At 49.2% G+C, this 13,374-nt stretch overlaps 1 protein-coding gene across 1 annotated transcript; it reads left to right on the top strand.

Moving 5' to 3' along the window:
• The first annotated feature begins 8,627 nt into the window (after positions 1-8,627).
• Positions 8,628-12,614, top strand: AP2S1 (adaptor related protein complex 2 subunit sigma 1). Its single transcript, XM_015820997.1, has 5 exons — positions 8,628-8,637; positions 10,088-10,237; positions 11,061-11,174; positions 12,198-12,257; positions 12,499-12,614. The coding sequence occupies exons 1-5, from the start codon at positions 8,635-8,637 to the stop codon at positions 12,598-12,600; spliced, it is 429 nt and encodes a 142-aa protein (XP_015676483.1). The 5' UTR covers positions 8,628-8,634; the 3' UTR covers positions 12,601-12,614.
• The last annotated feature ends 760 nt before the right edge of the window (positions 12,615-13,374 follow it).

Here is a 13,374-nt window from a genome sequence, read left to right as displayed (position 1 = left end):
CACCTTGCAGAACATATAAATTATACAATTTAAACTTCATGTTTATATTTAGCAGCAAATTGTACCAACTTGAAGCAGTAACAAAGACAGCCAGTTTGCTATGAAGTGCTTAAGACCAAACAAAAACTTTGTTAAAGTTATCTGTCAGCACACAATGACTGTGTTATTTCAGAAAAAAGAAGGGCAGCTAAAAGACGAGTGGTTTCTTGATAAGCTTATAAGAAAGGAATTCAATTTGACCAAAAGGAAAGGTAGGAAGATTGCCTAGGATAACTGGAACTTGAGTCATGGCAACTGGACTTTTCTTTTTTGGTCTGAAATTCGCTGCTTATCCCAGTAGATTTTTCGACCACATTAAAATGGCTCAGGAATGCATTCCATCTCCATCAAAAGTAGGAAATTAATATTGGGATTAGGCTGCATGTGAAAATTTATCTCCTATGATGAATCTGCAAGTAGCCAGTTCTATAGTTAAAAATAGTAAATGAACAGGGTTAGAAACACTTACAGCAAAGTGTTAGTTTGTTCCTGAAACACAATTCAAACTATTCATTCAATTGCTATTTGAGGACAAGGTCAAAATGACTCCATAAGAAATGCTGGCACTGTACGCCTTTTTAGAACCTGTTTTAAGCTGCATCCTAAAATATTGATAATATTTTTACAAATGCACTTAACTTCCAAGTAAATATATGATTAAAAAATGAGGCACCAATTACAAAAATGCAGTTAGGCACAGATTGACTGAGCCATAAATATAAAATCATTCACACTATCCAAACTTGATTGAACAAAATGCAACGAAATTTCATCAGAATACCAGAGTTCATTTTACAAGACAAACATGGAACTGATCAAATCTGCTCAGGTTTCAGTTCAAACCCTAAGCTACTTTTAACTGAAAATTAGTGGGATATATGTCTTTCCCTTAGATCCTTCTCTCTTCAGCACCCCATTTTTTTCCTCCAGAACCCCCGCAAAAAGAACAAAATCTGTACCTCTGCAGAATACACAAAGAACCTTAGAAACAAGAATATGTAACAACTTTTGAAAATCTTGCCATTAATGATCCTTATAACCATCAAAACCTGAAAACAGATAAAAATATGTCATGTCTCGCATTTTCTCCCTCTCTCAACTTTCAGCATGGAGAGAGAATTCCTACAACCAAGTGGAAACCAGAAGGACAAAAAGCCAGGGGTAAAGTTGTCTACTTAATATATATAACATGTTCTTACAAAAGAACACACCAACATTTCCCTGCAAGAATGAGAATGGTGGTTAAAAGCCGGGTCTAAGGCTTCAGTCCATCCTGTGTGAAGGAATGGAAAAAAACAAAACTATTTACTGCCACATCCTGAAAATCTGCTGTTGGCAGTATTTTCAGAACTTACCAAAGAGAGAGAGAGAGAGAACAATCTTGATTGAATTCTACTTCGCAACTAAATGCTCAGATGCAAATAAATCTAAAATGGCCTTTCAGGATCAAAATTATTTATTTAATCAGCAAATAATAAACATATTTGCTAAGATCCTTGCTAAGATTTCTCCACCACCATTTAGAATTAAAAATTCATGACTATCTTAGTGACAGAAATTATGAATGATCATTGGCAGAATTAGTTCTGCCAAAGATTCACTGTTTAGATCGTAATTGCACATAAAGAATAATAAAATATATTATTTTGTATAAAAGATTAATGAATAAAAAAATGGTTTTGGTGTCCATATCAGTAATAAGAATTGATATCAAAACATGGTAAAACAAAAACCTCAGAAAGTAGAGAAGCTTATAAATATTAATGAACATTTGAACCAACTTTAATAAAAGCATATTTCCCTTCCTATAAATGCTATTTAAGACAGCTGATGATTACTAACCTCTCAAAAACACAACTTTATAAATGAAAATGTGGATTCATTTTTAAATGAGTGATAGAGTCTTTGCACTTGCAGAGTAAACAGAATGCTCATTATTTGTCATTTGCACTTTCTAATTTATTTGCTATATAAGGCTATGTAAGGATGATGTTTGGATGATCTCTTGACAATGACAAGGAGGAAAAAAAGGAAAATTGCTGAAATGGTGTTATAATCTCAGATATTCACTCTTGGAAAATTCTGTTCCTGTCTTTTAGGATAATTAGTTAAGTTCAAAGCTTCCTAAAGTAAAAGCGATTCTAATTTTCCAAAAGAAGGAACCTGGATATTCATGTCATGTCCACCACAAAGACTACATTCCCCCAATTAAATTATTCAAACAGAACAATCAAGAGAGATTCTAGGGAAAACGGCTATTGCTCTCAATCCATCCTTGGGGAAAACGTAATGGCGAGAGCACATGTGACCTGGAAAAATAAGCCTAAGGAGGCAAGCATAGCCTTGATGCATCTCAACCATATATTGTCGAGAGAGGAGGAGAAATTAGAAGAAAAATGTAGAGGGCATGTTCCTTAATGCTAGACTGCCTTCTTTTTTCCCCCTTGTGCTTTGGATGGCTTTTACAATAGGCAATTTATCTAGGCTTGGAAAGTCCCAACACAGTTTGACTTGGATGGTAGAGAAAAGAATCGCAGATTTTCCAGGATTGGGAAGTTGAAAAAAAAACAACCATCTTGGAGGAACATAATCCGTAACTGCTTCTGTAGTGTGGCCAAGAGAATTAGAGGGATACATCCACAAAGTCACCAGAAGTTGAGCATGACTGGTATTATGACAGTTCCCCAAAGGCTTTGTTAAAGTAACATCATCCTGATAAATTCTACCGCATCAAACAAAATACCGTATTTTAATTTGCAGCCACAAGTTAAGGAAAACCTCTTTTCGCTTCCTAAGCATTACTGACTTGCGGAAAGGATGACTACAAATAGCCAAAGGATGCTATTCTGCAGAGAGTTTGGAGATGATGTTCCCAGGAGAGCCAGATGGAAGCAAAAACTGAGAGATGCAGAAAACAGCACCTCATTTACTGCTCTCACACAGGTAGGCCCTAACTAAGCCTTATTTTGAACATGATACTAAATCTGTACAGAGAAGTGTGAAACCAATTTTGGTCTGACCATTTTAGGCAACAGGAAAGTGAAGGTGGGGGAGACAACACGCTCACAATGAAACGGTATGGACCCTGTCCCCCCAAATGCGCCCTCAGTTCTAAAACTGGGGCAATAGATACAATTCCCATGGATTACGCTGGAATCCCAACATTTATTTCAGTTCTGCAGCAAACACATGATCTCAACATACAGACTTGTGACCTCAATCGAGCCCAACCTTTCCACCACTAAGGAAGGAATTAGTTAAGCAAGTCCCGCCCCATTTTGTGACCTTTTTGCCAGGGTTGTTAAGTGAATCGCTACAGTTGTTAAGTGAATCGTGTGGGCCGTTAAGCAAAATCTGGCTTCCCCCATTGATTTTGCTCATGGAAAGCCATCCGGGAAGGTTGCGAATGGCGATCACATGACCCCAGGACAGTGCAACTCTCGTAAATACATGCCAGTTGCCAAGCGACCGAATTTTGACCACGGAGATCCTGCAAAGGTTGTTAAGTGTGAAAAACGGTCATAAGTGACTTTTTTCAGTGCCGTTGTAACTTCGAACTGTCACGAAACCAATGGTTGTAAACCGAGGACTGATTACCTGTATTCCAACTTCTTCAACTTTAGGAGAGAAGAATTCCCATTTCCTTGAGAGAGCAGGGCTGGAGGAAGCCCTCCTTCCCAGTGGCAAAGTAGGACCATTTGGAATTCCAGCTGTTCATCCAGAGGACCCAAGACCCCCCCCCCCAATTGTGGTTCCCAGTTCCTGTCCAACATTCCCAGAGCAAGAAGATCCCAAGCAGAAGCCTTCACAGCCTCTCGCTGCTGCTGCTGCTGCTCCTCCAAACGGATCTCTGGCTGTTTTCTGATGGTTGACAGAGGTTAGTTGAGCCTTTTCTCCCCCCCCTCCAGCAAATGGTCCCTCCTTCTTCCCAGCCCCCCCCCAATGCGCACCCAAAGCAACAGCAGTGGCCTTTTGTCCCTCACACTTTCCCCGGCTCTTCTCCCCTTTCCCCTCAATTCCAGCCCCCCCTCCAATCACAGCACCCGGGGAACTCCAGGCCCCGCATTGTCTGGGTCCGCCCAGCATATCCAAGCCGGGCCCCGAATGAAAAGGCGCCGGCGCTGGGTTTGCAGGGAGGGTGGTAGGTCTGGCAGAGGGGGGGCTCTTCTCCCCCCCCGGAGGGGGCAGCCAGACAGGCAGCCCCCCCCAGCCAGGGATGCCCCCTTCGGAGCCTGGGGGCGGCCGGGAGGGGCCACCCATTTCCTCCTTGCATCCCCCTCCCCCCCATGCTGCATCCCCGACGTGGGGGGGGGGGGCGGGAGGACGCACCTGGCCCTCCCCGAGGCGGGGAAGGGTCTCCCTCCCTCCCTCCCTCCCTCCGAGGGGCGCCTCCCTTTCCCCGCCAGCCCCCCCCGCCCGCTGGCAGCGCTCCGGGGGAGGGCACCGTGGGGAAGGGTCTCCCCCGGGGACCCCCGCCTCCTCCTCCTCCTCCCCCTCATTGTTCCTCCGCCGGGCCGAGGCGGCGGCAGGCAGGCAGGCGAGGCGAGGCAACTCACCGGGTCGGGGGCGGCGGGGCCGGGCCAGGCCGGGCTCTCGGGGCGGGGCGGACGAGGACCCGAAGCGGCGGCGGCGAGGGCGGAGGAGGCGGCGCCATGTTCCTCCCTCCCTCCTCGCTCGCTCGCTCGCTCGCCCGCCCTTCCTGCCTTCCTTCACCCGGCCGCCGCGAGGGACGAAGGGGGAGGCCGGGCGGCGGGCGGGGGGCGGCGGCGGCGGGAGAGGCCGAGGAGGCGCCTTCGCCTCACGCTGAGGGGCGGCGGCGGCGGCGGCGGCGGCGAAACCATCGACTGAGGGAGAAGCGACGGGGCGCGGGGCCGCGTGCGTCTCAGAGGGGCCGCGCGCGCCGACACTAGCGCGCACGCGCGCCCAAGCAGGCCGATCCTTGGCGCAGGAACCGCGGCTCGCGCCGCCGGCAGACCCTGAGAGGGAGAGCGAGCGAGCGCGGGGGGCGGGGCCGACGCTACGGCCCGAGGAGGAGAGAATGCGGGCGCGCCCCCCCCCGGAACGGAGCGCCGAGGGAGAGAACGCGCCTGCGCCGAGATGGCCCCGCCTTTCTCGGCCCGCGCCGGGCGGGGGCGCGCACGCACGCACGCACGCGGGGGAGGGGGGGAGGGAGGGAGGGGGAGAGGGAAAGAAGGGCGCGCGCGGGGCGGAGGGGCGAAGTCGGAGTCTGGAACGCGGCGGCAGCGGCGCGCTCACGCACGCGCACGCGCACGCGGAGGCTCGTTCTCTGCTGGGGAAGGGGGTGTTCCGCGGGGGGTGGGACCCCCCCGGCCGAGCCCACCGCCCAACCCCCGGAGAGGGCCTGGTGGGTTCTTCCGGGCCCCTCCCGGGAGGTGGGGGGAAGAAAAAGGGGTCTGGCCGCGGCGCCCCCAGACTCTCCTCGCCGCCGCCGCCGGGTTTTGTTCCGGGGGCGCCTCGCCGACCCCGGGGCTGCTTTCATCCCGGTTGATGCCTTTGGTGGGCAGCCCGTCTCTGCCTTGGGACCCCTGAGCGAAGCCCCGCCTCTGCGGGGGGCTCCGATGCTAGGGACGGGCAAGGACTGCGGGGTCCCTGGGGGACTCGGAGCCGGGTGGTTTCCTTGCAGACGTTTCATGACCCAACTAGGGAACGTCATCAGTGCTGTAAGGGAGGGGGGGGTTCCTCTCTTTGTATACTAGCAGCTTGTCTTATAAATGTGGGTGGGGTATTATTTTTTCTTGGTACTTAAACAGAGCAACCCCCCTCCCTTCCAACACTGATGATGTTACCTAGTTCGGTTATGAAACGTCTGCAAGAAAACCATTAAGCTCAAACAGCACCAAGGACCCCCACAGTCGTCTTCCTCCTCTCCACAAACCCCTCTCCCTTCTAGCACTGATGATGTTACCTAGTTGGGTCATGAAACCTCTGCAAGAAAACCACTTAGCTCAGAGAGCACCAAGGTCCCCACAGTTGATGTTGTTCTCCTCCTCCTCCTCCTCCATTTTCCAAGGTGCCAGCTTGGCTCTATTTCTGGGCAAATAGGCACTCTCCTAAATAAAAACCTGGGCTGCACCCACGCCGACACCATTTTTATTTTCTCTAAATTTCTCTAAGTTTCAATGAGGCCCAAAGGCAATTTTCTGAATTAAGCTAATGGTGGAAACTGCTGCTTTGCTCTGCTGTGAACCAGCCTCTTGTCTCATATTTGTTAATTAAAAGAACCTTTGCAGAAACATTACCACCATTATCTTAATTTATAAATGTCGGACAGAACAAGGAACCCATCATACACAAATAGGCTGCATGATTTGTCCGTGCCCGATTTAGGCTGGAAATCTACGTGCAATATTTGGGAGTGCCACCAAAAGCAGACAGCTGGTTTATATGTTATGCTAAACTGTGGCTTGCTTAAATCAGAATTGATTAAATAATAACAGCAGAGTTCATCCAGCACGTTAAACCACAACCAATTTCACTTAGTATTTATTATCTGTGCTAGATCAGAGGTGTCCAAACTTGGCAACTTTTTTAAGACTTGTGGATTTCAAATACTAATCGCTTAGGAGCTAATTAAGGACCACTCAACCCAGATATGAAGATAACCTGGGGAGGTCCTGTTTGGGGTTCCACAGGGAATTAAGCTGAAAGAGCAGTTATGAGGATAATTCTTGGTGCAGATGTTGACTCACAACCACAACTGAGCCCATTTTTTTTTGTTGCCAAGCAAGACAGTGGTTAAGTGAGATTCACTTAACAATTGTGTTACTTAACAAGTGTGGCACGAAAGGCCATAAAATGGGGCAAAATTCACTTAGCAATTGTCCTGCTTAGCAATGGAAAATTTGGGCTCACAATACATGTCCCAGGATAATGTTGCACGATCCAATCCGGATCGGTCACCTGGACCAGAGGTTTACTTTTCCAAGCTTTGGGATTCGTGCTGGAGCCCATGTTCAGGGAACTTCCCTCTACTAGAATATGTTAATAAACCCATAATTAACCCATATTCCAATAGAGAGAAGTTCCCTGAACATGGGCTCCAGCACGGGTCCGAAAGCTCGGAAAAATAAACCTCTGGTCCTGGTGCCTAACCCAGATTGGATCTTGAAGTTTGGGCACAATTGTGGAATTGATGACTACCAGTACTTGGAAAAAAATGGGTGGGGGAGCAAAGGGAAGACCCACAGACATGTTTTCCACAGCAGGAGAAAAGCAACCAAAAAGTGAAGATCTTGCTGAGATCAATTACTTTTCAGCCAAAGTCCGTGGTTTTGGGGGTGATCTTTTGGGATTTAAATCAAGATTTCTTATTCTGACTCACAGACCGCAAGATTGGAAACCTGCGTTGTCACAAACCTGAGCTTTGCCCAGGAATCTTTAAAATAAACAAACAAAACAAATACAGTTCTCCCTGTGGGCATTCTAGAGAGGGCAAGTGACATTCCAGATGGCACGATACAGTGGCTGGCCCTCTGAAAGACATGGACTTCGGCTCTAAAATGGGATTTTTAACACACCTGGGCAACACCACGTCAGAGAAAAACGCTGTAGATTCGGTGAAGAACAGCACAACTGTTCACAGCAGTCTTTTCCATCCTCTGCTTCTTGATCTTTTTAATGGCAGGTGATGTGGACTTTGTGTTCTACCATGTGGTCTCTTCCAAACCCATTTCATAAGAGGGCTGGAAATCTCCCAGAATTCCCCAGGTGATGCCAAGAATGACAATCTTGGCAAAGTGGCTTTTGAAATTATGATGCCCGCTCTCATCTATCTAGCTTGCTACTTAGGACTGTAGCCTGTACCACAAAGTTCCAGGAAGTTGCACTGCATGTTTCTCAGAATGATTAATTCAGGTAGTCCTTGGCTTAGGATGCAAAACTGGCCTACCTTTGCAGCTTGAATCCCTGGTGAACCAAATTTTCCTTCTTTAGGTTGACAAAGAAACACCCTTTGGGGCAGGAGATGCTCTACAACCATCTGCCCTCCATTATTTGAGATTATTATTATTTTGTTCCTATGAAAAGTTGAAGTTCTCAAGGATGACTACAGTATTTCCAAGCATGTCTCCTATTCCCTCTAGACCGCAGCACCCTCTTGCGTTAGGGCGCAGAAACCTTGGGCCTACAAGGCCCGGCTGAGCCTGGGATTAAAGTTCAGCCCAGGCAGCGTCTGAGGCGTCACTCGCTCAGCTTCCTTCTGCCACACGACTCCCCGGCTTCGTGCGAACATCACGGAACACGGGCTCCCCCTACTGGAAGCAACCGGCACACTTATTTTCTCCCAACCCAAAGAAATTACAGCTCCCGGCATGCAGCGCAGCCGTCGCGTGGCCCGCCCGGCCTGGAAAACAATCCTATAGGCTCCTTGCTGGCGCGAGGCCTGACCCGCAGCGCTTCATTCCTCTTCCGGTTCCTTCCTGCATTTAGACTACAACTCCCGACGGGCTGAGCGCTTGGCAGCCGCCCTATCGAGTATCCGGTAGGAAGGCAGAATAGAGTCGGGGGGCTGAAGCAGCTTGCCGGGGGCTCTGCGGGCAGCAGCAGGAGGAGGAGGAGGGGGACTCGGGAGCCGTCATGGTAAGGAGGGGCGAGGGTCTCTTTAAGGAGGCGGGGGGGGGGTCACTGGAGCAGCGAGGCTGCCAGGCGGGGGAGAAACGGGGGGGGGGTTGCTTGGTGTCGTGATAAATCCTAATAATGCCATTATTTTGGTCGGGGGGGCGAGTAGGGGGTCCTAGCGTGGTCCTAAGTCCCCTCCCAGACCAGGCCATATTCCTAAGGGCCACCCAACCCTAGCTGCCCCAATCTCCCCCCTTCTCTGCCCTTCCCCCCCCTTCCCAGCAGCCAAAATATTAAACATTATTCCCGTTTATCACAAAATCTGTGAAACGGCAGAGACTCTGAGAAGGATCCCCCGCGGCAAATGAGGTCCAGAAGGGGGGCAGGGGCAAAAAAAAACCCAGTTCTGGATCTGTACAACAGCCCTGGAAGGTAGGCTAACCGTATTTTGCTAGGGATATTGCCCCACACACACACACACAGCTCCTATCATCCCCAGCCAGCATGATGAAAAAGAGAGGCACTAAAATCCAACCTACAGGGAGTCCTCGGCTTACGACCACAATTCAGCCCAAATTTCTGTTGTTAAGCAAGACAGGGGTTCAGTGGTTTTGCTTGCCACGGCTCTTAACTAAATCTCTGCAGTTGTTAAATTAGTAACATGGCTGTTAAGTGAATCTAGCTTCCCCATTGTTTTTGCTGGTCAGAAGATCGCAAAAGGGGATCACACAATCCCGGGACACTGCAACCGCCATAAGTATGAGTCAGTTGCCAAGTGTCTGAATTTTGATCATGTGACCATAGGGATGCTGCAACGGTCGTAAGTGTGAAAATCGTTCATAAGTCACTTTTTTAGGGCTGCTGTAACTTTGAATGGTCACTAAATGGATAGTAAGTCAAGGATTATCTGTCTTGTGAAAATTCCCTTGAGGTGACATCTGACTTTTTTTTTTTTAATTTGGCAAACAGGCCACATTGCTGTTCTACTCTCTTGTGCTGCGGAGATTGCCTGATTAACCAGGACATAAAACTGCTTGTCTTATTCCTGGAATCAGAAGAAAACGTGTCTTGTTTGGTGCTGGAAGAGATCAAAAGCCTTTGCTATTTGTGCTGGGCTGGCTTTCTTGATCAGGGTGGGTCACTTCCCTATCTTAGCTCCACAGTTGGAAAGTGGAACTAAGCAAAAATGGGGTCAGACTAGCAAGGTTTTTGCAGTCCTTTGGAAAAATGCCCCATTCTCCAGTGTGCAATTCGTGCAGCCAAAGATGCCAAGAGGAAGCAGGCAGTAATTAGGTCTGCTAAATGGAGACCAAAGAGGAAACAAACTTTTGTAGCAGCTCCTGGTTGTAGCTGGAGGATCCCAGCACTCACAGGAGTTCTGCGCTGCAAGTGGGAGCTTCTCGCTGCTTGTAGCTGAATGCTGTTTGGATTCTGGATTACAGGCAGCCTGTTTGTGGATCCTCTTTTACAGATTCGCTTTATCCTGATTCAGAACCGGGCTGGCAAAACCCGCCTGGCCAAGTGGTACATGCAGTTTGATGATGACGAGAAGCAAAAGCTGATCGAGGAGGTGCATGCGGTGGTCACCGTCCGAGATGCGAAGCACACTAATTTTGTGGAGGTAGTACTTTTGTGGCCTTATTTATTTATTAGATTTTTTATCCTGCCTTTATTGTTTTTACAAATAACTCAAATGCGGCGAATATACATAATAATCCTTCCTCCTCCTGTTCTCCCCATAACAACAACCCTGGGAGGTGGGCTGGGCTGTGAGGGAATGACTGGCCCAAAGTCACCCAGCTGGCTTTCATGCCTAAGGCAGAACTAGAACTCCCTTAAGAAGAGATTAAACAGTCACTTTTCTGAAATGGTATAGGTTCTCCTGCTTGAGCAGGGGGCTGGACTAGAAGACCTCCAAGGTCCCTTCCAACTCTATTCACTATTCACCATCTCCTTCTGATTGGCCCAAAGTCCCCCAGCTGGCTTTCATGCTTAAGAAGGAACTAGAACTCACCATCTCCTGGTGATTGACCCAAAGTCACCCAGCTGGCAGGACTAGAACTCACAACCTCCTGGATTCTAGGCCAGCACCTTAACCATTAGACCAAACTGATGGCCTCAAGGCATCTCCCTCTCAAACCAGGGCAGTTCTACTCTCTGTGGTGTGACCTACAAGGGAAGTGTTGAAAGACCAACACAAATGACAGAAGGATAAGCATCTTTTAAGGCTGGTGAAACCCATCTTTACTGGGAGCCATTTGACCAAACGGTTGATTTGCATAAAGCAGGTTTGTTCGTGTTGAGAAGAGGATCGTGGTCTGGTGGTAGAACCAGCAGATAAGCCCAGTCTTCCCCATCCCCCTTGACCGGCATTGTCCTGCTTCTAACAGACACCCGTGTTTGTGTTCCCTGCCCTGATGGCGGTTTGGCTTCTTTTCCCCCAGTTCCGCAACTTCAAGATCATCTACCGGCGTTACGCTGGGCTCTATTTCTGCATCTGCGTGGACGTGAACGACAACAACTTAGCTTACCTCGAGGCCATTCACAACTTTGTGGAGGTGAGTGTGGGCCTGTCCAGCTGCAAAGCAGGCCTGTCTCCCTCACAGGCCAGTGAACATCTGTCTTTGCGCAGCGGTTCTGGAAGTTCTACCGTTCCAGATAAGTGGATACAAGAGTAATGCAGTTAGTCCTCGACTTGCAAATGTTTAGTGACTTTTCCAAGTTACAATGACACCGAGAAAGGTGACTTACGACTGTTTTTCCTATTTAATGACCATTGCAGCATCCCTGTGGTCACCTGATTTATATTCGGATGCTTGGCAATTGACTCACATTTACAACAGCTGCAGGGTGATCCCCTTTTGCGGCCTTCTGGCAATCCAAGTCCCTTCACAACCGAGTTACTCATTTATCATCCGCAGCGATTCGCTTAACAACTTGTGGCGAGAAAGGCCGTACAAGGGGGCAAAACTCACTTAACGCAGGTCTTAGTTAGCAATGGAAAAGTTGGGCTCAGTTGTGGTCGTAAGTCGAGGACCGCCTTTGTCTCTGCAACGACGACCTGACAGGAGAGTAGTGGTCTGGTGTAGCAATACAACTAATGTGCCAGCTTCTCACTCCTTGTTGCCCCTCTTCTGAGGCCGAGGCTCTGCCGAGGTTTTTCCACGGCTCGTGAGCCAAGCCTGTTTCTGCTCCCCGCCTTCTTGCTGCCTTTCAGCATTTGCACAAAAGGCTAGTTCAGGGGTAGGCAACCTTGGCTCTTTTATGACTCGTGGACTTCAACTCCCAGAATTCCTGAGCCAGCATGGCTCAGCTTGGAAACCTCTCCCTTTCCCCTCAGCATAGCTGGCTCAGGAATTCTGGGAGTTGAAGTCCACCAGTCATAAAAGAGCCAAGGTTGCCTACCCCTGCAACTAGTTGATAAAACGGGGCTGATGTGTACCTGACAACCTCTCGCGGGAACAGCCCCTGTTCTGCAGCAAGGTGTCCTCGCCCCCGGGGTTGCACCCCACTTCTCGCCCACCTCGTGCGCAGGGCTGAAGCTCCATGTTCAACCAGCTTTTTTCTCCCTCTCCCCTCAGGTTCTGAACGAGTATTTTCACAACGTCTGCGAGCTTGACCTGGTCTTCAACTTCTACAAGGTGAGACTTCGTTACTTGTTTTAAGAAGAGGCTGGGCAGCCGTTTATCTGAAATGGCTTCTTTAGCCCACAGGATCCGAAATAGACCGGTGATTTATCCAATATATCTGCCGCTCATCTTCGAGCGAGTGGGACAGACTTGGGCTAGGCTGCTCCGAGGCCGGCAGCCACCCTCGGTGGTCTCTCCTGCGTAGGACCCTTTCTCCCCCCCCATTTTATCAGCCCCCTCTGCTCCTTTGCAGGTCTACACGGTGGTGGACGAGATGTTCCTCGCTGGAGAAATTCGGGAAACCAGTCAGACGAAGGTGCTGAAGCAGCTCCTGATGCTGCAGTCGTTGGAATGATCTGCGGGGGGGTGGGGGGCTTGTCCACGGCCTCGTTGGGGGTCCTTCTCTTCAGGCCCTGCCGCTTCCTGCCAGCCCCACCTCTCTTCCTCTCCGGCGCCCCAAATCAGAGACTTGCTCACCCCATAACCCAGAGCTGAAGGCTGGCAGGGAATAAGCGTTTTTGGGGAAGGGATCTCCATTGGGGTATCTCCTCTGTTGCTCCCCCCTGCCTGGAAAGTGGGGTCCATGTGGCAGGATAGGCTCGCTTCTTTGCTCAAAAGGGGGGGAGGTTGAAGAGGAGAGAGCTCCTTCTCCCACCCACCCACTCCCCCCCCTTGCCATTTGATATGCCACTGCTCTCCACTCTCCCTGTTGTTGGTCTGCTGCCCCCTCCCCATCTGGCCATCCACGTCAACGTCTTGTGCTGCTGCATCTGCAGAAGAGGGACCACGTCTCTTGTGTGTGTGTGTGTGTTTGAGTACGTGTGTGTGAGTACAGGCACCTGTAATAAGTGGATTCGAGCAATTCAACTGCCAGTAAAGTGATGTCTTGAAATAAACCATCCATCCAACACTGCAAAGAGAGGAAGTTTCTCATTTAAATCCTGGCCTGTTTCTGGAGGGACAGTGCAGCGCTGCTTCCCCAGCCCGTGTTCACTTCGTTTAATCTAACAAATCCAATTAATTGTGTTTTGTTTTGGTGTTTTGTATGTGCCAGACCAAGAACTGCTAGGGCCAGCTAGGCAAAAGGGAGCACTGAGTTGTCCATTAGCAAAGTTTATGAACCCATTCC

The sequence above is a fragment of the Protobothrops mucrosquamatus genome, unplaced genomic scaffold, assembly GCF_001527695.2.
Source record: "Protobothrops mucrosquamatus isolate PMUCROS unplaced genomic scaffold, P.Mucros_1.0 scaffold1232, whole genome shotgun sequence".
NCBI lineage: Eukaryota > Metazoa > Chordata > Lepidosauria > Squamata > Viperidae > Protobothrops > Protobothrops mucrosquamatus.
The sequence above is the reverse complement of the archived record's forward strand: the minus strand, read 5'-3'. Positions and strand labels throughout refer to the sequence as shown.

What these genes read in the sequence shown, in the direction of transcription:
- AP2S1 (XM_015820997.1), top strand. An exon ending in CCATTCACAACTTTGTGGAG is followed by an intron (nt 11,175 to 12,197) that starts GTGAGTGTGGGC and finishes CTCTCCCCTCAG; the next exon opens with GTTCTGAACGAGTATTTTCA. An exon ending in TGGTCTTCAACTTCTACAAG is followed by an intron (nt 12,258 to 12,498) that starts GTGAGACTTCGT and finishes GCTCCTTTGCAG; the next exon opens with GTCTACACGGTGGTGGACGA.